Source organism: Micropterus dolomieu, linkage group LG10, assembly GCF_021292245.1.
Source record: "Micropterus dolomieu isolate WLL.071019.BEF.003 ecotype Adirondacks linkage group LG10, ASM2129224v1, whole genome shotgun sequence".
NCBI classification, from domain to species: Eukaryota; Metazoa; Chordata; class Actinopteri; order Centrarchiformes; family Centrarchidae; genus Micropterus; species Micropterus dolomieu.
Genome location: NC_060159.1, coordinates 26,809,059 through 26,833,775, shown reverse-complemented (window position 1 = coordinate 26,833,775; position 24,717 = coordinate 26,809,059). Strand labels below are relative to the sequence as shown.

The 24,717-nt window shown below is 41.6% G+C and overlaps 1 protein-coding gene across 2 annotated transcripts in view; it reads right to left on the bottom strand.

The window, feature by feature from the left end:
* Positions 1–24,717, bottom strand: part of mei4 (meiosis-specific, MEI4 homolog (S. cerevisiae)) — a 136,534-nt gene that overhangs the window by 22,952 nt on the left and 88,865 nt on the right. The window contains exon 5 of one of the 2 annotated variants that reach the window (XM_046060302.1): positions 16,084–16,385. The exons of the other annotated variant lie outside the window; for it this stretch is intronic. Coding sequence (XP_045916258.1) covers positions 16,185–16,385 — 201 coding nt within the window. The 3' untranslated portion in view covers positions 16,084–16,184. Of the gene's footprint in view, positions 1–16,083; positions 16,386–24,717 lie in introns of those variants that run through there. 2 annotated transcript variants of the gene reach the window in all.

The following is a 24,717-nucleotide window of genomic DNA, read 5'->3' as shown; positions in this document are numbered from 1 at the left end:
TCTGTGGGTTTTCATTTATTAAATCCTTGTGTAAGAAAAATGATCTACATGGTGCTCAATGCTGAGCTCTAACTCATCAATAATCATTCAACAAGTTCAAAATTTTAAAAGTTTGCTGTAGCGCATCAAACTTTTTTTAATGTCCCGGCCCATCCAGGCTGTGATTGGTCGGTTCACAAAAAGTTAAAGCAACTTTCTGCACACGGCTGCATGAAATGCACCGGAGCTTCTACCTGCTCTGTCTCCGCCGACAGAGATTAGCAGTGAGGCGCGAATGGGAAGAGATGAGCCCACTGATACGCAAGAAAAGTCTCGGGACGCCAAAGAGTAAAACGTAAAAGTACGGTTACCAGTGGCCCACTTCAAGCACTGCCTATAATCAAAACTGACGCCACTTATCTGTGAAGCCGTACTCCACCGGTGGATTGCATGCCAACAAAACTGGCCTCGTTACGTTGGCAAAGGTCCAGACGATCCAATCATGTAAAAGATTTAGCCCAAAACGCATTATTATATCAATAAATACACACGCGACTGCTGTTGTGTCGTTTTATATCAGCCTAACTACAGTTTGCATGTAAACAAAAAAGCGTCTACACGTTGACCTTTTGAGTGACCAGTAATTGACCCAATAGAAACTTCCATGCCCTGTTCACAGCCTACAATAGCCAATGAGTGTCCACGTAGTCAGGAAGTGCCAGTCCCCTTTCTTTCATGTATAAACCGACACACAGCCACCAATTATGCAGGAAGACTGGCGCTTCACACACACCTATCACGCGACAGTAAAACAAAAACAAATAAAAAAACGCTAAAACATTTTCCACAAACCTATTTATGTATTGCTGGATTTAAGCCCTGCAATAGACATAAATTATTACATCTGCTGGTCTGAAGCTGTTTGTTGAGACTTATGTGGTTAGAAAATAAAAAAGTATATCAAGTTGTCCGCTGCTGTGTATAAATAATTTTCTGTCCAAGCTCCAGGTTTGGCTCCAACCTGAACTGCTAACTGACTGACTTCAGCCACTGTAACTGTCGCTTAAACATCACGGGTGTGAATCTCAGATGGCTGATCTGAGTTGACAGCTTCCTTTGGTCTGAGCATTTCAGGATCAATATGAGAAAGTATCAGGGTTAGAGGTGCTAAAATAAAACCAAGACAGTCATACGCAGCGCAAATTCAAAGTCAGAGCAAAAAGAGGCCTGAGAGCACATTCTTGTTCATTAACTTATTCTTTGCTAGTTTGGGCTCAAGTTGGTAGTGTCTGTTACAAATCACACATGGAGAAACTAAATTTTTATCATTAATTGATCTGTAAATACATCAGGTTTAGCATTTACTGCCCATCACAAATCCAACGTGACGCATCTAAACGTCTTGTGTTATACGAGAGTTTTACAAAAGAAGAATTAGTGAATAGTAAATTTTAGATGCTTAATACAGGTCATAAAACTAACTTCAAACCGTAGAGGACACAACAAAATCCTCAATAAAACATCCAGAACTCCGCTGTCCGCATGCTACACCAGTCGCCGAGAGACAGACATCATCCCCCTCCATCACAACCTCTGTTGGCTCCCGGTTAAATACAGGATCCACTCTTTCAATTACTACTTAGCACCTACAAAGCCATAAATAACGCGGCCCCTCTCTACCTCCCCGACCCTCTCTCCCCCTGCTATAACTCTACCCGTTGCCTTAGGTCTGCGGACGCAACCACTCTACAAACAACCAGGCCTGAACCTGGGGTGACCGGGTCTTTTCAGCTGCCTTCTCTCTAAAACACCCTGCCGGCGTTCAAAAAGGCCCTCAAACCCCAGGTAGCCTCTTTCCCTTCCTACTCCATTTTCATCTACTTTTCTTTCACTTTTTCCTTTTATACATGTACTTCCCATCTCCCTTTCTCTCCCCTCCCCTCAATTTAATGATTCTTTTATAACTACTTTTTTTCTGTAAAGCATCTTCGAGTACCTCAAAAAGCACAATACAAGTTAAATTTATCAATATTTTTAAAGCAAAACAAGTAAATACAGCAGTCAGGCTCCAGCAGCCAGGTTTGGCTTTGCAATATTAATGAAGTAGATTAAAAAAAATAACATTTTTTTCCCCTGTTACGATTTGTTGACTGCAAATGTTCCCAGGCCAGATGGGATATACACTGAGCCATAACATTATGACCACCTGCTGGTCTCCCTTTAGCCACCAAGACAGTCCTGACCTGGACTCCACTGTGTGTTCTGATCACAGACTGTATTAGGGCGGAGCCTGATACGACTGTCAATCTCACAGTCGATGCTTCGCAGTGAAACAAGGATCGTGTCATTTTGAAGCTTATTGTTTACCATTTTTTCCCTCTCTCTCCTGACATCCACCGGTCTTGTGCAGAGTTTTGCGTGCATGCCGTGCTGCCGACAGCTGCGTGCACATCGCGGTTCCTCGCGGGTCAATTTCAAGTAGACGGCTATTTAAAAACTATAAAATATTCTTTGTGCGGTTCATCGATGGTGATAAATTATCCTAAAGTCCCACGAGGTGCGGACGACTCGGCACAACACCAGTGAAGCTGGGGCTCCGTCTTTTCAGCAAGTGTTCCTCCACTGCACACTTGCGCCCCAGGGTTAGGGTTACAATTTTGGATTTATTCACGCACTATAAAAACATTTATTGAAAGTTTTATTCTTTTTACAGGTTTATTTACAGCATCAAATGTTGAAATGTATATTCAGGGTATATACACAGGAATCCTGCAGTAAAATTAAATACCTTTTCAACATATTTTAAGACTGCCGCGCCACTTTGAGCTGTAACCGATTAAATCAGCTACACACCTTTAAAAGGGATATTTTTGATTTTTTAAAAGGAATTTAAATATATTTATAGCATATTTATTGCCTGTATGACCGGTTGTAACGCCACCTAAAAATTGAGGCATTCACCAACTTTCTTAGTTGCCTATAATTGTTTTCTTGTGAAGGTCAGATTTCCTGCAAAATGCAACTGTCTTACATAAACTATGACGTTTATGTACGCAACATTACAGCAAATCATGTCAAACACAGTGTAATTTTGTGTTTTAGTTGGTTTGAACTAGATAATGTGATAACTTTCACCGTCCACTCGATCAATACAACAAAATTCAAATAGGGCAGTAGGGAACAAAGATAAAGAGAATAAACTGAGTGATAACGTAAGTAGTGCAGGCGGTGTAGCACAGGCACAACCTGGAGGAGGAACTAGTCTAAATGACTGGATTAGTATAATATTATAACATTAAATTAAAAGTACATTGTTAACTTCATAGTAAACTGTAAGTTTGATATTGATATATTCATTATGTTCAATATAATTTCATATAATAGTGTATAATTCAAATTACAGTTTGGGGTTGTTTTTTTATTCATTAACTTTGTGCAAGAAAAATGCTCCAGGCAACATGAGAGTCTCCAGCCTTGATTTTGGGCAGGCTGCTAACTGGTCAATAATCATACCCGTTTATGCAGAACATTGAGTTCAACATTTATAAAGTTTGTTGCAGCACATCAAACTTTTTTTTTTTTAAATCCCGCTCCATCCAGGCTGTGATTGATCTGTTTGACATTAACAAGAGCATCAGCGTTATGAGAAGTTCAACGTGTTTTAATAAAAAGGCACAGATTTAGCTAAATAGCCAGCTAACGTTAGCCAAACCCGCACGCTCCTTGGATTTTCCCTGTTGTCTTCCGTCTTACTGATTCAGCTGCTGGCGGCGCATCTCGCTCTTGTTTTTGAGGAACAGGGCTGTTCAAGTGGCCACAGAACGACCGGCCAACCAGGTTAATCTCGTTACTACTGATCGCCACTCCGACTATGTTTTGGACGATTAGCATTGAGGGTCCGGCGGGGTGGGAGATTACAGTTGTAGCCTACTCGTAAATCTTTTTCCGGTTCGCACGGATCTATTTTTTGGAGCGTTTAAGAGTGAAATCGGTAGATCCCTGCGCCTAACGTTACGGAAACCAATCACACAGTCGCTACGCACTGCCTGTCTATTATTTTTGGCTATGCATCATAAATAAAATACGTTAACCTACACTTTTAGCAAACAAACTTTTGGACAAACAGGAATTTCACATATCTTAAATAAATATCTTCAACATTTAATACCTTGTTAAATGGCAATTAAGACTAATACTTTTTAATGGCCTTAATTTTCTCAAAATTGATTTATTACCTTTTAAGAGTTTAAGACCCCGCGGACACCCTGGTACTGTAATGCACCCTTGCGGTTCACTGCTTTTCCGTCCTTGGACCACTCTTGATGGGTACTGACCACTGCAGACCGGCTTTGAGATGCTCTGACCCAGTCGTCTTACGGCTGATCGGTGTATGAGAATAAGCCTTTTATTTTTTACCAGTTTTTGTATTAGTGACAATGTTTGTGGCCCTGTGGCCCCCCTCATAGGCTCTTGTTATACCCAGCAGTCTTACGACACTCGTGGTACGACTCTCCGTTGAAGTGCAGCGTACAAATGATTCCCATTGGCCCTCCACTGTAGTTGAGTTCGACTGCAGTGCGCTTCAGGCTTACAGAACATGACCACACACCACCTTCCCCACTCGTTAGCCCAGAGCAGACAACTCCCAGGAATTGATTTTTCTTTTCCTTTCTCCCTCTCTCTCTCTCTCACACAGTGTTTTATTTTTTCCCCCATGACTGTCTCTTTCAAGGCGGTCTGCTGACAATCCACTGATTCAACCGACAGAAAATCAATCCAATCTCATCCAAGTCGGCATTCTCTGAGCTCATATCTTGACATCTTGACTCCCCGAAGAGGTGGAAGAACACAGGTTTGTCTGTTTCACGCACACATATATACAGAAAAGTACTCCATCTCCTTGTGTTCTGGAAGTTTATCAGCAACTGAAGAAAGGTCCACTGGGTTGGATGATTATTTTCTTTTGTTAAATAGAACTGGCAGCGTGAGGAGATGACTGATATGACAGCAGGGTGCCCACAAAGACCAAACCACAATATTTACAGTGTCCACCCAGTTAGAGAGACGTGAACACGAAACGGACAAAAGAGCTTCACCTTTGACCTGACAACTCATAGTCCGTCTCCTCTTTTCTCTCACCAAGCTATCCTTCTCCTCTGCCTACCCGCCGCTCCTCCCGTGTTCACTGAGGGTGGCTAAGATCAGACTTCAGACAGACGTCTTAATTAATCTTCTGCAAACTGTCTGGTTTATGAAAATTTTAGGTCAAGGTGAGTTAATTTGTATGTTTTAGAGGCGTCAACCGGAAGAGGAGCGAGAGGGATGTCGGGCATCTTGATGTCAGATAGGTGCCTATCTTTGTCAACAGGAAGTAAAGAACTGACACCTAAGAGTACCTTCAAATCTTTATTCAGACACTTGCCTATGTAATGCACTGTGGTCGGTGGCTGGAAGAGTGTAAAGACTAACCACGACGGGTTTGGTGAGCTTTATTGTCTTTCTGTTGAGTTTCAATGAAGCGTGATTAACAATGAGTTAACGAGGCGATTAGGTGGTATTTCTGTTTAATAAGGAAAATGGGTGTAAGAATATTTCCTTACTTTGTTTATTTGTTAGATTAAAAATAGCTCGCGACCGGAAGTGACAAATGGAACCCCCCCCCCCCCCCCCCCCCCCCGCGATGTCGGAGTTCCTACTTGCCAACTGCTTTACCGTCTACCAAATGTTGCTACGATCACGTCATGTGTGAAATACCGTGTAACGTGTTGTCTATTGAAATTGGCTACGTCCACCATCTTGTACGACCTGTTGTATGGCAAATGAAACGCGTCCAACTCGAGTTTCCTTGTTGGTTTAACGGATATGACATTAAATCAAGAGTCCCGAGCTCTGACCTCCGAGGTAAATAAACGCTCGGTAACGTCAGCAGATATTTCTACAACACAGTACAGACGTCCTTGACATAAATTCATGACCTTCTACAGATTGTCGACGAAGTTAGTTCATATTTTTAAAGATTAAATCTCAAATTTTGGCGATCCACTTTGCCTTACCTTTAAAAAGGACATTTTACTGCAAAAACTCAGTGAAGATTATAGTCCACTATTATAAAGCCTCAGTGCGGTTCAGACGTGTGGCAGAGCTGAGCTGCAGTGACTCAGTACTTCTGCTAACTGGTCAGTCATGGCCAGGACCTTGGTCAAACAAAAACAACTGATAAAAAGGTTCTGACTGCGGTCTATTTCACAGTTCACTGGAGTCTCTGAAAATCTTTTCCTTGTTGTTACTCACTCCACACCGCTGTTAAAACAGGGGTCACAGACTGTTACCATGAAAATATTGCTCTTAGTTCAGTGCAAGCCTCAGGTTAGAGTGGCTAACGGTCTGGGCTCGGTCATTATTTTTGAGAAACTGCAGACCAGTCTAAAACATCTTTGCGAAACTGGGCCCTGAGCAGCTCTATGCACAGTGACTTCCACCTGTGAATCCTAAAACTGACAACCTCCTTTCACTGTTTTACAGCAGATTTTATTGCTACTTGGACCTACCTATAGTTTTGGCGGGTATCATTCCTCCTCCTCGGTATTAAAAGTGTCCTCACCAAGTTAATATCTGAGATCTGGGGGAAACAGGGTGGAACTGCTATAAAGAAGTCCAACAGGTCAAGAATTACCAGCAGTCAGACGATCAGAGAGGTTGGAAACAGACTTTGTTAAGTGCTGTGCAGGAATGGAAAACTTTAGAGTCAGCCAGTTTAAAACACATTTGAAAAAAAAAAAAAAAATATATATATATATATATATATATATATATATATATATATATATATATATATATATATATATATACATACATATATACACACACACACACACACCCCTCTAAAGGATTATTAGGAACACCACACTAATACTGTGTTTGACCCCCTTTCGCCTTCAGAACTGCCTTAATTCTACGTGGCATTGATTCAACAAGGTGCTGAAAGCATTCTTTAGAAATGTTGGCCCATATTGATGGATAGCATCTTGCAGTTGATGGAGATTTGTGGGATGCACATCCAGGGCACGAAGCTCCCGTTCCACCACATCCCAAAGATGCTCTATTGGGTTGAGATCTGGTGACTGTGGGGGCCATTTTAGTACAGTGAACTCATTGTCATGTTCAAGAAACCAATTTGAAATGATTGGAGCTTTGTGACATGGTGCATTATCCTGCTGGAAGTAGCTCTTCTATCAGCTTGAATCGGTCGGCCCGTTCTCCTCTGACCTCTAGCATCAACGAGGCATTTTCACCCACAGGACTGCCGCATACTGGATGTTTTTCCCTTTTCACACCGTTCTTTGTAAACCCTAGAAATGGTTGTGCGTGAAAATCCCAGTAACTGAGCAGATTGTGAAATACTCAGACCGGCCCGTCTGGCTCCAACAACCGTGCCACGCTCAAAATTGCTTAAATCACCTTTCTTTCCCATTTTTTTTTTTAAATGGATAGTAGGCTAGATAACATAAGTCCATCTGGGTTTCAGCAACGAGACCCCGGATCACCAGAAGAGCGGCGCCACCGATTATTTGCCATCATCTCTAAACAGTACTGTTGCTACCTGGGAAGCTACAGAAGAGATCTTAATTTAAGAAAGAGAATCGTGTGGAATTACAGGTAGCGGTGGCACAGAAAAAGGTGGAGGATCAAAGATTCCCAACAATATTTCTACATGGACATCTTTTCTTTTTCCAGTCAAAGTATAACTCTAAAACAGATTTTAGAAATAATGAATTAAAGATACAGGTAGGATGTTAAAAACCTACTTTTCATGTCTGGTGTGTTGGAAGCACTCCACAGATGCTCCCAGGTTTAGTTTTATGAAGTGACTTTGATCAAACGGTCTCATTTTCCCTCCTGGTTAGACCACTAATGAGAATGGTGCACGTTGAGGATACAGGGCGGCTTTGATCCTCGACTAATTGTCCATCAGTTTATCGTTCTTTAAATCTGTCACGTGTGCAGCGGTGGACGGGGAGCCGAGCTCACCTCACCGAGAATATGTCCATCATCAAGGAGTTTGTTCACAGAAACTGGCCGTGACTGCACATCTTCAACACTGGTGGTTTCAAAACCAGTGATTTTTAATAGTCCACAGGATTTGAAAAAGAGTCGTCTAACCGTTACATAATCCATTATGTGAAAATATTATATGTGAAGATATTCAATATTCAACTAATTATCTTGTCTATCTTTGGATTGTTGATCATTACTTTAAAATGTAGCTAAACATTTCCAGTTGTTGTAATAATATATAACAAAGGACTGCGGAAAGTAAGCCGAACTCCTTGTCGATTTTGACATGATGTGTGTGACGTGATCAGTGGACTTTGTATCTTCCAGCAGCAGTAGTCCGTGGGGACTTGTCTTAGGAAATCCAGCATGGACCAGTCATACGGAGTATGGACTGGTAGCTGAAGAGCTGCCAGTCCCCCCCCCCCCCCGGGCACTGCCGAAGGTGCCCATGAGCAAGGCCCTGAATCCCTAACTGCTGCCATGTTGATTATTATTATGAATAAAAAGTTGATTTTTGGATAGTATTTTTGCTTGAAATGCCCGTCCCTGGTCTGTGCAGTCATTGTTTGGATTGTAGTGCAGGCTGCCAAAATTAATTTTGTTCTGGGCCTAATTCCTGCTATTTAAATGTACTTGGCAATGATGCAGATTGGTCTAAATATTGGCTCAATTAATTTTACATTTTCTCCCGCAATGACAGCCAACGTTTAGCCGCTTTGCAGACTTAATTCAGCTGACAAACCGCAGTGCGCAGATGTCTCTACACAACGCCTGGATGATATACGTTAGCTCTTGTAGGCCAATCAGACCTAATGTGAAGTGCTGGTAGCCATTACTCACATCACTCACTGAGAATGCTATAGTATCCATATGTGTGTGGGGCACATCTAATTGATAGCAGATGGCCTTCTATCCATTGAAAAACTAAGTATAGGTGGGGGAAAAAAAGAGCACATTCCCACTGCTTGAGGTCTAATTTAACCGGCACTGCATGTATTTAGGATGCATGTGATAGCAAAGATTAAGTAGAGCAGTGGATTATTTTAGTGAAAGCTGAGGCAGGAGCACTGTGGGAGGAAGATGACAGATAGAGACGAAGACAACAGGCGACTAGAGAGCCAAAGAATGCAAATTAATTAAGCCATCACCACAGATGCCACCAGAGCTTCCACACAAAAGATCCCCTGAAAAACACTAACGAGACAAGACATAATAGCCAAGCATTTTTTTTTTTCTTTATATTGTACACCTTTCAGTTTTCTACCACGTAGATTTTAAGGAAGTGCTTAATACTGAGAATCCTGATGTGGAGAGAGACAACAGTCAAGTCATCATTTTAAAAGGGCATCTTGATATGCAAGCCTCCACTATGACCGAGTACAGCACATTTCATTGTCCATATTGTTCAGCAGAGGTCATCGCATCAAGTAAAATGCCACCACCACTATTCAGAAAATTTGATTTGGACTCATTTTCACACAAGTTTTCCAGAATAGGTAAGTCACTTAAAATTGGCATGTGGATGGCGTGCCACTTCCCATTACATTTATTGACATTTCACATTTATTCATTTAGCTGACGCTTTTATCCAAAGCAACTTACAATTGCTATACGTGTCCGAGGTTGCATACCTCTGGAGCAACTAGGGGTTAAGTGTCTTGACACATTGGTGTCTCACAGTGGATTCAAACACAGGTCTCTCACACCAAAGGCATGTCTTGTCCACTGCTGGTGAATGCATGGACCCCCACGATGTTCATCAGCAGTAAAATCAATGAGTGAGTGAGTTTTAAAATTATTATTGTGCTCCTGTATTATTCAGAAATTTAGAAATAACTCCAAATCTGACGCATGGACAGTGATAACGCTCCCAACAGTGACAATGTTGACAATATGAGCTAAACCCCTGACCCGTGAAGGCATGGACCGGATGGACTGTGTGTCCTGACACCTTTCTATCAGACATACAGTAGCTGACCTACAGCTGGTCTTTTGCATGGGACCACACGGGTCAGCATCCGCTCCCCACATGCATCAATGACCCAATGAGCCCCGCTGTCTTCTCTAAGGTGGACGTGGAGATCCCATCGAGTTTGTTTTGTAGTTGGTCATTTTGAGACAACACTCTGTGAATGCTGTTATTTGGTGCTGCTCTGTGCACAATGACGCAGATGAAAAAAAAACTACAAATGCAGTGATTCGATAGAAAAATCATCATTCGGGGACTTCACGACTGATTATCCGAGCCGTTAGCGTTTAGATGGCAACACTATGTGCCCACCGTAAGCTTTGCCTTTGGACCCGGAGTGTGTTGGGATTTGGCATTTTGATGGTTTGGAGTTGAACTAATTAAAAGGCAATTAAAAGTTGTTAGGAACTCGCTCACAGCACAACAGGATGGTTAATGGCCAGCATTTATAAAGCTCTTTTCTACCTTAACTGACAAACAGATTTGCCTCTCATGCAACTTGGGGCTCAGCGTCTTGCTTAAGGGCACTTTGGCATATGGACAGGAGCTCAAACCACCAGCCCTGTGATTAATGAACAACTTCTCTCTAACTTACAGCTGCTGCTGGACGGTGTTGTGTAATTATTAATCTTGTTTATTTTAACCTACTGTAGAAGTATTTTAAAATAGAAGTGTTTCAATCATTTGTTTAATGATAGATTTATTAGTGTGACATTAGAAGCATAACTTTTTGTTTAGTAGACCGTTTTATTCATGTCTCTCCATGTGAAGTGAAGCTGCTGAAGTCACTGACAGTAAGGCCATGTTAAGTTTAAGACTAGCTAACGTACACAGGTAATGTTAGCTTAGAGACCCGATTAGGTGATGTAATTTTTGCTTAGTATCCACATAAAATGAAGTAATGTTTGCTTAACGCCTAGATAATAACACATAGTGTTTGCTCAAGGATCAGATAACATGCAGTATAGTAGAAGATGAAGTTGGGCACCTGCTACAGGTCACGTACTGAATGAGATCATGACATGTACACTGTAAGAGACTATTGTCTGAGGTCAATCCTTTTTAGAAGGTACAACTATAAAAATGTATATATAAAAAACTATATATAATGTACTTGAGAATTATGGTAATCTTTTAAAAAATACAATCGTGTTTTTAAGTTTTAATAGTGTCAAATTATGCAAGTATATCTTTTAAAAAACACGGTGTGAGTAGGTTTGAAATCTAATTGTGAATTTCTGATCCAGAGTGTTAAAAATATAGAAGGCTATATTGTAACAACAAATTATGATAAAGAACAGCTAAAAACAACTAATTTTGACAAAAAAAAATGAGTAGAGAAAGGGTTAAAATTGTTGTTTGTTGTTGCTCGGGTTTATCTGTCCTTTACTGGAATAAAAACTCGTTTGCACTGATTTGGCGAGTTAATAGAGCATTTTAGACAAAGGATCAGGCCTTCGTCCGTTGAAGAGAAAAGGCCTAGCCCGGACAGAATAACATTCAATGTAGAATACCATTATAAAATCATCATATGAAGACAAATGTGAATGAATTTAGGGGTACCTCAAGGTTCCCCCAGGTCATGGTAGGGTCCATTTCTGAGCCAGCCAGGGACTCTCCAAAATGTAGGTCAGACCGACTCTCTTCTCGGCCTGCTGGGTCTACATACAAACGTAGCTGCCTTGATAATGATGCATCTTTTAGGTAACCCAAGCTAGAGATTATCTGCTTCGTTTCATTACAGACAGAAAGGCTGGCTCTACGTAGAAAGTGTGGCATGTGGGTAGACGGACAAACAATGTCTCTTGATTTGAACCAATAGACTCTTCACACATGGATAGAGGGGTGAACAATAGTCTTATTTGGACACACTAATCTCTATAGATTTAGGAAGAATAATTATCCCCAGACAGAAAGTATTCTTGAGATTTGATGTTGTATCTCCTTGGCCGGACTCAATAAACTATGCAAGACTTCATCAGTCTCCGAAACTCCTTCATAACACCTGAACCTGGCTCACACCATTTCTTTAACAACATACCGTACGGTAAATTTACCAAATACCATGCATGAATGTACAGAAGATGATAAGCAAAGAACAACATGTGCCTTAAAATGTTTTTCAATCGAGCCATGAACACATAAGAAATTCTGGGGGAAAAAAAATTCTCTGTATCCCCAAAAGGTTTTCAAACTTGTCTGAGGTGGGAAAAGAGTTCATTGTAGAGGGAAAGGTGAGATAAAAGGCTGATGGAAACTGAAAACACAGTAACACCATGGTACCTGCACCATTAAAATGTCTCCAACTCCATCAGAAAGCACCAACATCTGAAAATGAGTGTCGGGCAACACTGGACTGGACCTTTTGTTGCCGTCACATCCATTTCAGTTCCCATAGCCACAGATAAAAACACAGGAGGACACATGGGGGTCAGACGAGACAAATTCATTCATTAAAATAACAAATGCCATCGTGGGTGGGAAGCAGCGCTGAAATGTCACGATGGATCAGAGTTGGTACTCTTAATTAACTCTGTTATCTTGTCACATGTTTCGAGTATATTAGCAGTGGTGAGTAACGCTAACTGACTCACATTTCATTTTCCAAACTTTTCAGAAATGCACTTAGACATTACTTCACATTTTAATGGAAACAGAACCACGGAGATCACACAAAAGCCCGAAATGATAAAAAGGGATCCAAATGGCATATTAAACATTACTGTAGAACTACACTACCTCTTAGGGCTGTCAGACTATCAAAACTCTAAAGTACACTTCAACATGATGTGATACCAGAATAATAGAATAATTTTTCACTTGTGTTATTTGAGTAAAAGTGAAAATTAAAATGAACTAATCCAGTTTGCATTTCACACACTCGTACGGGATGCTAATAGAAGCATATTAAAATGAAAATGGAAAGGCTGATTCAAAGCCCCATTACGTAGCTTTATAAATCACGTTGATGGTACACTGACTGGTAACCGGGTGAATGGCGTCTCTGTCATTGCCACTCTGGCCTGGGGCGCTTGGTATCTCATTATGTAGCATTGGAATAGCCTAATGCTTCATCAACAAGACTCTTCAGCAAGCTAACATAAGCTATTAGAAGCAGCTAGCCAGGCCGCAAAGAGACCAAAGAAGACTTTGTCAGAGGAAGGGACAGAAAAAGAGAGTGACTGAGCAAGAAACTGGACCAGTATGAATGGAAAATAAAATGCTGCGAGACGGACGCAGAGCTGGCCTTCTTTCTGTTGGTCAGTAATGTTGCTGTGTCTTGTGTTGTTGCACTTGCTTGATGTTTGGCTGTGTTAGTAAAGTTGTAGACTAGTTTTTGATCGTAATATCATAACAAATGTACACGTGTACAGCTGTCGTTATTTTACAACAAGCGGTGAATTAACGGTAGGGGCGCCAAATTACAAAACAAAAAACAATAAATCTTTCAGATGTTGCTTTAACTGTTAAAATCACAAAGGTTTCAGCTTATGGACAATAAACCAAAGGGCCAAAGTTTACTTTGTATTAAAATTGTAATTTGAGATACATATGCCAGTGGATGTGTCTTCAGCATTTATCAGCACTGAGTGTTTCTCCACAAGAGCTTCCTCTTGCTGCTCTTCCAGTATCAGGACCGACTATCTCCACTTCTCAACTTACCGCTGACTCAACATGCCAGCCCCCCCCCCCCCTGCCTTGCCCTGTGAGTCCTACAAAGCTGTACAGCAGGGGGGGGGGGGAAACTATACCAGCATCCTTTCGTCATCATTTGTTTTCCCTGCGAAGGTGTGTTATTGGTTTTCATTTCCCCTGAGGAACAGGGCAGAGATGGCGAGTAAGGATAAAAAGACGGGCGTACTGACACAGCTCTTTCAAACAGCTCGAGCCGAGACCCGTTTATAATTCTCACAGTAGGTCTGTGTGGACATTATAGAGCATTATGGAGTCCACAAAATACAGTATGCCGGCTCAGCATCACAAACTATAGTCTTTTAAGGTGCCGTAGAACGGAAAACTGTATTTAACTTGGCATAGCTGAATACAAAGAGTTCAGTACATCAGAGGATTTCAAAGTGTAAGTCGGGCCTCCCGGGGGGGGCTCCAAACAGTTTGAGGGGAGGCTCGGTGAATGGAAGTGAAACAATTTTACATTTGTTATTATATTAGTTATTAAAGAGGAGATCACATGGAATATCCTACGTGTGTGAGAGAGTTCAGAGATACAATAGTTTCAGTGAACTGTTTCTCCAACGTCAGAGTCAGAAACTAATAAATGCCTGACTGACCATTTTTTTATGTATTTTGTGTAGTCTGAAGTTACGTCAAACAGCGATATTAGGCTATTTTCAATCAATTGTTGAGTGTCTATGAGATCAAATAACATTATGATCCCACAAGCATCCCGGAATTGAGCGAAACTAAACAAGTAAATTCGCCAACTGTGTTCACGTCGCGGTTCCTCGCGGGACTATTTCAAGTAGCTGGCTATTTAAAAACAATAAAATATTCTTTGTGTGGTTCATCAACGGTGACAAATTATCCGAAAAACAACAATGGAATACACTTTTGGATTTATTTACGTACTTTAAAAACTTTTATTGAAAGATTTTTTTTTTACATGTTTATTTACAGCATTAAACGTTGAAATGTTTATTGTAAAAGGCTGTATATCAACTTATTGGGAGAAAACTGGTAGCATGGCGGCGCCCTATCGGCCAAACTCGAGGCGCCAAAACGGCAGTCCACAAACCAACGGGTGATGTGACGATGACCACGCCCACTTCTTATATACAGTCTATGGGCTGAAACCAATTCAAAGCCAATTTGGATTTCCCAGTTTCAGAATCAGTCAGTGTTTTGGAAACAGTGATCTTCATACAATGTAGATTTATTCATCATTTCATAACACAGGGTTTGTATAACGAGATTAAGCTGTAGTTCCCTGTATGCTACTCACGGAAACAGAAGCTGACCTTTTGGCTGCCGCAGTGACACACGAGGGCCAGAACAAATGAGCTTTAAGGAACACAAAGCCAGTTTCTTGGGGATGTCATCCGTGTGCACGGCACCTCGTCTCCCATCTCCTAAAGACTTTCTCCCTCCAAATACCACTGCCACCTCACAGGGACAAAGCACTTCCATTAAACTCACAATTTTTGAGAACGAATTCATCTCATGTGAGTCAGAGATTACTGCCAAGCATCAGACGACCCGGCGCTCAAGAAAAATGTAAGAGCAGGAGTATTTGAAGAATCGGGAATCAGCCACTTCCTGATATTTAAAGATGTGATGTATGGAGCAGTCCCGGAGCAAAATTATTCCCTGAGCATTCACTGAGGGCTGTGGAGCCAACGAGTGCAAATTGAACTGGCACTGTCCTTTAGAGGCATCAGCTGCTGATGCTCATTTCCTCTGGCCTTGCCACCACTGCTGAACCCTGCAAACTCATTCATCTCCCCAAAGCCAAATTTAATATCCACAAGCCAAAATTAATATCATTAAGGGCAATCAGCCCAGACACTGGCTGGCTCTGAAACTCATCACATCATTCTAATGAGACAATAACACGGAGAAGTTTCATGGGATCTCATGCCAAATGAAGCTGCAATGGAAGTTTAACCAGGATGGCCACCTCAGCCCAACTCTCTACACACAGGCCCTATAATTCGTCAAAAGGAATCCAATCTAGGGCTGCAATTATCAATCATGTTGATTGTACTTTGATTAATCAGTCGTTTAATTTATCAAATAAAAGTCAGATCATGTCATTTCCCAATTCCCTTTTTGCCTCAAGTTAGATTAGGCTGCTTAAAGCTGCACTAACCAATGTGGAGGGTTGGGTATCACTTTAATTTTATCGATTCCAGTTCTGATTCCTTCACCACAGATCTTGTCAGCGCTCCTCTTCCCCTTCATGGCTAAAGTGAAAGGAGTCTCTGTGCCAGAGCGGCGTATCTGGGGACTCCACTCTAAGAAAAATATATATTGAATCATTTGTAGACATCATTCGTTTTCCTTCAGAATAAAAGGTGAACGTCAGCTCACCAGTGTTTTGTACCCGAGACGTTGCAGCGGTTAGCGTTAGATGGATCTGGGGCTTCATTGTAGCTGGGAGAATGCGACACGTTGAACATGGCGCGTTCCTTCAGATTCACGCCGTGTTGAAGTAAACGCTTCGTCATGTTGGCGCTGCGTCTTCCCTCGCACCAAACTGCAGGTGTTGCATTCTGCTGTCGTTCTCTTTTTTTAGTGAAGCTAAGCAAAACTTTGGAGCGTTTGCTGCGGTCCGCCGTGGTCCAGGACTGGAAACAGAAGGACTCTCTTCTTCATGGTTTGTTGACGTAACACTTGAGGGGACATTAGGTTGGCGCAGCAGGTCCTGGCAGATAGGAAACACTTTCAGGGACCGCTACATGTAATGCTCACTACTGTTACGCAAAGTTAACACTGCATTAGCTACTTCTCTAAATATCTAACATAAGTAATAAGTTATCTGGGTAGTTTGTGCACCTAGATAGTTGGCTAATAGCTGGTAAGCAACTGAAACTAGTGTCCTGAAATGTACACAGAAAGCTTATTTTAAACGTATAGCTAATATTTATAAAATAACGGTTTACATCCAGTCAAAGTAAAGATGGTCAGGTGATGCACAGGCAAGTTAACTGATATCACCACAGTTGTGGTCTTGAAATAAAAATCCAGAGTCCTCTGTGTCTGAGACCATAACAAGGCCGATTAGAAATGCGGTCGATTCCAAGACGATCCATCTCAAGTACCACACCACTATAAAACAATCACATCAGGCTCTGGGAATCATTTAAGTGTCATTAATCAAATCATTAATCTGCTTCCTCGTGTTGTTTTCTCCTTGCTGAACGGGACCCAGCTGATATTTTATCTTAAACACCAACAATCCTCTCCAGTAAATCAGTAAAAAAAAATAAAAACAAACATGTGTTGAAGATAAGACAGCTAGCGACAGACCACCCAAAGTTTGCATAAAATGCAGACAGTGGGTCAATGACAACTGAGGGTGCATAGTAATGGCGTCAGAGTGGCATTTACACCGCCCAGTGGTTTAGTGTTATTGCTGGGTTTCATGGTGGCTTTGTCCTGAGGGGCTGTGGCTGTTTGGTGTATGCCACTGACTGTCACGCCCTCTGACAGAACAACACAGCGCCCAGATGGCCGGGCTTATCTGTATGCTGCACTGCTCCAAGGACAGTGGCACCAGGCATCTCTGAGGATGTATGTCAGACAGGAACACTGGCCTCAACCACCCTGCTCCTGATAGAATACTCATGACTTTAATGCCTCCACTCACTTCTACTTACGTCCTTGAAATAGTGCATCCAAAACACTTAATCTGTCATCTTTAGATGATCCCTATGACAGCTTTAAACTTAAGTGACCCACGGTTTATCATGTAAAGTCATTATGTCTGCTTTACGCGTTTAGATAGTCGATCATTGAGTCGTTCATTTAAGATCAAATTCACTGGGTTCATCTGCTCCAATGTGGCCGTGTCAACTTTAGGAAACAGTTTTCAGCTATGACATTTGCAGAGCAAATGATGAATTAATCCAGGTTTTAAAAGCTGGAGGCGAGCCTCCAAACTGTCTTAGGGGAGTTTCAGCAAATGGAATATTAGATATTGCATTAGTTATTAAAAAGGAGATCACTGCCAAATGTATTTAATTTGGTAAAAGAAAGAGCTCAGAGATGCAGTAGTTTGGAGGAAGTTTACGGTCTTTCCCACATTCCTAGAGACAGAGACTAAAATATGCCTCAGAACAGACTTTCTTCATGTATTTGGAGTAATGTGAAGTTATGTCAAACATATTAGGCTATCATGGCTTAATTGTTGAGGGTCTATGGGATCATATAACATAATCATGATCCCATCTAGGAATTGAGTGAAATTAAGCAAGTAAACTAAGGGGGGTGACGGGCAGAATCGACAACAAAACTTTTTCTTTCTGGCTTTTTTGCAGAAACGCATGTTATCTATGACAGAAATAGTCATTGGGTAGGGAAGCCCGGATTTGGGGTAAAGAGCAGCAGACCATCCAGATCCACCGGACCAGTCACCACGGCGGGTGATCGGCCCAGAGGAGAGGTAAGAGAGATGGGACAGGAGCCATGCTGGCACAGCTTGGACTTAAGGCTGCTTGTGGATAAGGTCCAGGCTGGATGAAATGGGACTCTGCTTAGCAAGGGACAATCAGAGACTGCTGTGCCCACATCACTGCAGGGACCTGTCCATCATCGTCTAGCACTCGTATACATACTATATTGTATATGTATATAACAAACTGTATATTTAATTTGTTTATAGGTTACCATACACAAATACACCTTAAATCATCTGATCCTATGTGTGTAGCTTGAAGGGAATACAAACCTTCATTTAATTGTACAACCTTGTGTTGTTTTATGATAACTACCTTTATACCTTGAATAATTAAAAGGTATTGCTAATTGCAATCAGAGGAAAATTAACAATCCATACAGTGGGGAGAACAAGTATTTGATACACTGCTGATTTTACAGGTTTTCCTACTTACAAAGCATGAAGAGGTCTGGTATATCTTCTTTAAGAAGCCCTCCTGTTCTCCACTCATTACCTGTATTAACTGCACCTGTTTGAAGTCGTTACCTGTATAAAAGACACCTGTCCACACACTCAAACAGACTCAACCCTTCCACAGTGGCCAAGACCAGAGAGCTGTGTAAGGACATCAGGGATGAAATTGTAGACCTGCACAAGGCTGGGATGGGCTACAGGACAATAGGCAAGCAGCTGTTGGCGGAATTATTAGAAAATGGAAGAAGTTCAAGATGACGGTCAGTCTCCCTCGGTCTGGGGCTCCATGCAAGATCTCACCTCGTGGGGCATCAATGATCATGAGGAAGGTGAGGGATCAGCCCAGAACTACACGGCAGGACCTGGTCAATGACCTGAAGAGAGCTGGGACCACAGTCTCAAAGAAAACCATTAGTAACACAGTACTCCGTCATGGATTAAAATCCTGCAGCACACGCAAGATCCAATGACCATCTGGATGATCCAGAGGAGGAATGGGAGAAGGTCCTGTGGTCTGATGAGACAAAAATAGAGCTTTATGGTCTAAACTCCACTCACCGTGTTTGGAGGAAGAAGAAGGATGAGTACAACCCCAAGAACACCATCCCAACCGTGAAGCACGGAGGTGGAAACATCGTTCTTTGGGGATGCATTTCTGCAAAGGGGACAGGACGACTGCTCCGTATTGAGCGGAGGATGGATGGGGACATGTATCGCGAGATCTTGGCAAACAACCTCCTTCCCTCAGTAAGAGCTCTGAAGATGGGTCGTGGCTGGGTCTTCCAGCATGACAACACACAGCCAGGGCAACTAAGGAGTGGCTCCGTAAGAAGCATCTCAAGGTCCTGGAGTGGCCTAGCCAGTCTCCAGACCTGAACCCAACAGAAAATCTTTGGAGGGAGCTGAAAGTCTGTATTGCCCAGCGACAGCCCCGAAACCTGAAGGATTTGGAGAAGGTCTGCATGGAGGAGTGGGCCAAAATCCCTGCTGCAGTGTGTGCAAACCTGGTCAAGAACTACAGGAAACGTATGATCTCTGTAATTGCAAACAAAGGTTTCTGTACCAAATATTAAGTTCTGCTTTTCTGATGTATCAAATACTTATGTCATGCAATAAAATGCAAATTAATTATTGAAAAATCATACAATGTGATTTTCTGGATTTTAGATTCCGTCTCTCACAGTTGAAGTGTACCTATGATAAAAATTACAGACCTCTACATGCTTTGTAAGTAGGAAAACCTGCAAAATCAGCAGTGTATCAAATACTTGTTCTCCCCACTGTATATCTACAATGTGATACTGTACAGAAAAAAAATCTACCTGTGGAAATGAACTAGCACAACCTGAACAATATGTATTTGATTTTGTTTCAAGACGTGAAAACCTCCCAACTGGTTTCCTCATTAGCTCGTTGTCGTGTGTCTCCAGACAAACGCCCAGACGGGCTGTTAAGGTCTCCCCAACTATGATGCGAATGATATCAAGGAAATAAGGCTGATGATGTGTTAACATGACACAAAGCCCTTCAGCCATCATCTCCTGTCCTCCCAACCCCTCAAACATAAAGGCCTGAGTCAGCTAAAAGTCCCGGGGCAGATGGGAACGATCTGCTCTCTTAACCACCAGCTGGAGAAGGGTGGAGGCCTGTTTGGCATTCACGGCAGTAGCAGGTGGTATGCTGATGAACTGAGTTTAATATTTAAATAATAATAATAGAACTACTACTTAGGAATTTAATTATAACAATACAGGGAGCTTATGTTTCAGAAGAATATGCAATGCAGGTTCCAAGGTACGTAGAAAAATCCTTAATGATTACAACTTAGAACTCTGAATGTGCAAAATCTCTTTCTACATATAATTTTACATTTTAAACCCACATGGTTTCATTTTTAAAACTTTCAGGCCCAAAGAGGTAAAATTATCTTATATTTTACAAACAACAAAGATTAGAGAAAAAGCAAAAACCTGTAAACAGATTTAAGTAGTTTTTTTATTTGTTCCTCTCCCATTAATTATCTTCCGACCCCTGAGATTTATCTGGTGTCCCTTTGGAGGTGCCCGACCCCTATGTTGGAAACTAAGCAGCTAAAACTAACTACTGTATATATAGAGAGTAGTTAAAACCTTGATAAGGAGTTTCTTGAGTTAATGAATTACTAAAAACACTAAAATTTTCCCCCAGGACACCCGACAAACAAAATGTTTTAACCACCTTTGGGAACTTACAAATCTACCTTTGCTATCACATTGTGCTTAATAAACCTATTAAATAAACTAGACTCAAAGTAATTTGATAGAACTTTCTCTACATGAGAGTAGTGGCCTCTCACCTGCAGCCACAGCCATGTGTGTGAAGGATACATGGTTAGCTACACCTGTGATAAGTTCGACACTATTCCTGTTACCCGAGGAGTTTGATTCTGGCAAACAGGGTTACTCTACTGGGTCCCAATTAGGAAGGGAGAAAAACAAGGCAGCTGAACAGAAATATGTTGAATCTCCCCTGCAGTGATGGTTGATCTAGAGGCCAGAGATTTGGGCCAGCAAACCATATGGTTGTGTTATCAGCAGGAGTGAAGGGTTAACTGAATCTGAATGTCCACATAAATCACTGACAGACACTGAAAATAAAAGCACCTGGCTGGTGGGTACAGGCCGACTGACACAGCATGTAAATACAATACTTTGGATCAAACTTAAGTGGTATTAAGTTTTACTGTTTGACGCTTTTTTCCTTTCCTTTATTGAGTTTTGTGCATGTAATAGGTTTACGTTACATTTACTCATTTGGCAGGAACAACCATAGCCTGTATAAAAGTGGGACGTAGTCACCGTGACGTCACTCATTGGTTTGTGGACTGCCGTTTTAAAGCCTTGAGAATGAACCAGCAGCACTGGATATATTTGGACGAGACGGTGGCCGCTGGCTAGCTAGCTTGGTTAGCAAGGAGCATCCGTAATTCATGTCAACTGATTTTAACCAGGATGCCAATTTTGGCTAGCTAAAAATAGGCTTAAATCAAAACGTATTTACAGGGAAATGAACAGCCGACTCCTGGTAAGCTTGGCCAACACTGCTGGTTATGTTCACACAGTGCCGTGGATACAAGTCGCCTCTATCCTGATTGACAAGTCGGCATGTTAATGATTTGTCAATCAGCTTGTAGCCCCGCCCTAAAGCCTCCCCTGCTTTCTGGTCCATTTTCCTCTAATTGGGACCATAATTTACTAAATGAACATCATGCTGTGTTGAAGAAGACTTGAAACTAGCGACTGAGACCATAAACTCATCAGGAAAGTGTTTAGTGAGGGAATAAATCAGCTGAGAAGAATAGTGCAATCAATAAAAAGATAATTGTAAGGGGACTGAAGAAGAAGAAGAGCACAGGCAGTGCATGTTAGAGTTTGGAGGTGTTATCGGAGGAAGTGTTCTCTGCAGAGTTTTCAGCAGCTTCTTGAAGTCAGAGAGGGACGCCGCTGCTCTGATGGCGTGTGGTAGCTCGTGGTGTCACAGATGAGAACGGGGACTGAGATTGCTTTGTGTGAAGGGATGTCAGAGCCAGGCGGAACATGTACAGCTGAACCGAAGCCGAGTATCTGAAGGAAGCTGCTTTGTTTTGGATCACATTACTTGTCAGGAACTGCGCTACCCTGCTTCTGATTGTCTGCTAGCCCTTAACTAGGTACTGCATATGTGCATTATACACATTTGTGTTGTATACTGATAAACTACCCTGAAGGTAAATGCTTCTCATCAGCTCCTGAGGGATTCATGAACTTTTTTTTTTTTTTTTAATGTTGCAGGTAGTGTGACTAATGCTCTGTCATTGTTTTGCCACCAGGAATAGATGGGAATGCAAAGCAACTCTGCGTTTGATGGATACCCATTGACGCACACAGCTCACATTACCTACATTACAAAATTAGATCCGAGTACTAAACTGAAAAGAAAAAATAGCTTCTTTTGCCCAGAATGAAGTTATAATGTCTTTTCAGCAGCGTAGGCAGTTGATGCTGTGCTCTCAGATGTTGTGCTGCAGGGCAGCTGCAGGCATGTTTGTCCATGCTGTTGAACTAAACTGATAAAAGGCTGCACCTGTCTTCGCCAATGCCTAAAAAAAAAAAAAAAAAAAAAAAAACAGAAACATTCACATCTGTAGATTTGCTCTGGACCAGGAAGAACAAGGGCATTGTTGCCTTGTAGCGCTTTCTGATCAGGGAAGCAGGTTTGTTACCATTGTTACCAGTTTATTTGCACAAATAAATGTTTTAAACAGGTCGATTATTTAGCCTACCTGCCTTAACAGTTCATAATCAGATGATGATTTAGCTTTTGAAATCATGTTAAATTCACGTATCTACTAACAAAAGACACTCCTTTTCAAAGCAGGTTCAATCGACTGGTAAAAAGGAGCTCAAGCACGCAAGCACACCAGTTTGTTTCAGCTTCCGTAACCACACAGTTGAAGCATGAGGCAATATTATGGCCAGACAAACTAAACTGTAAACAATATTGTCACCAAGTGATGTGCTACTTTGAAGAAACTTGCTTCCATTGTCGTGTTAGTGTCGTGACACTAAATTAAAAAAAAAATCAAACTGACTGGAAACTTAATAAATGGAGACAGAGAAGCCATCCACTCATGTCACCGCCATGACAGTTTCCCACACAAAAGGAAATCCTCCATGCTGAGAAATACTTTTCACTCAGCACTAATGACGGGGAGTTCGAGTCTGCTGCTGCTGACAAAGAGCTGAAGCAGGGGTCAGTTCATAGCTTCCACTCTGCCTGGGGACTGTATGAAAGCTTTATACAGGAGGTGTGGTAGCTGTAGAGCTCAGTGGTCTTCAAACAGGGGACAAGGGACTCCCAGAGGGTGTTTCGTAGAGTCCCAACAGCTCCTCAGCAAAGTGACATATAGTTCAATGTCACAGTAAATTTTACCTTAGCATCTTAAACTGACTTGTGTGTGCCATATGGGATTAGATTTACAAGAGGAGGCTTGGTACCAGAATGCTTCACTGATTTTTTTGTCCTCTGTAGGGCTGAAATAGTAGATTTTTGCCAACAATAAGAACATTATATGCCAGTTGCAGCTTTGAAAATGTAAATGTCATTGTAAATTGAATGTCTTTGGGTTCTGAACAATTGGTCAGAGAAGTGGTTCCCACCATGGGGTCTACGCACGCCTCAAGGGGGCGCCAAAGAGGATTTATCTGGTTTGAGGATGTCAAAAAAATATATTTGCAAGTCTGCTTTTTTGTTCTCACTTAAAATAATATAGACAAGCTACTTTGTAGTTCAAACCCTTTGGGACCTCTTGACCTTTACTCCTTGTTTTTCCTGCAGCCGGAGCTTCACTATTTTATGAACGGAACATGTTTGAGAAACATAAAAGTTACTTACCACATTTCTATCCTACCATCTCAGTGTTTTCTTACAGATAAACTCTGGGCACTGTAACTACAAACTCTGACAGTGTGTTTGCGATGGTGGTGGTTCAAGAATTGAAGATTCACTCATTATCATTCCCTCTGGATAACAGCATGAGCTCAGAACATAAAATGTTAATGGAAATATAGATGTAGTCTCCCCTACATAACGAGCGGCACACAGCTCTTCCCCTGAGACTTCGTTCCCTAAGAGGATGAACCGCAAGGAGCTGCAAGCATGGAGCTACGAGCAAATAAGACAATCCAGCGGCTCCGTCATCGAGCAAACAGAGTCTTCAAAAGCAATCTCAATATATATAGATATGATATAGCTGCGCACTAGATATGGAGGCTGTGTTCATCTGAGGTATTCTCGCCAGTCACTCAGGTTTCTGGTTGTATTCCAAATGCAGCAGCTGACACAAACGCTTGACCATGGTTTATATCCAACATACTCAACAGTGATACTGCGGGTTTTACCTGTGTAAACATCAAAACTCTGACTTCACACACAGTTTCTGGAAGGAACATTTACTTAAATATTGTTACTATTCACATGCCTTTTGTGCATGTACATGTGCTTTTGAAGTGTTTAAGAACAATAGTAACAACAAACAATAACAATAATAGTCAACAATATTTAGGGCAAATTGCCTACATCCCTTTTGATGTGTGTGTGTGTGTGT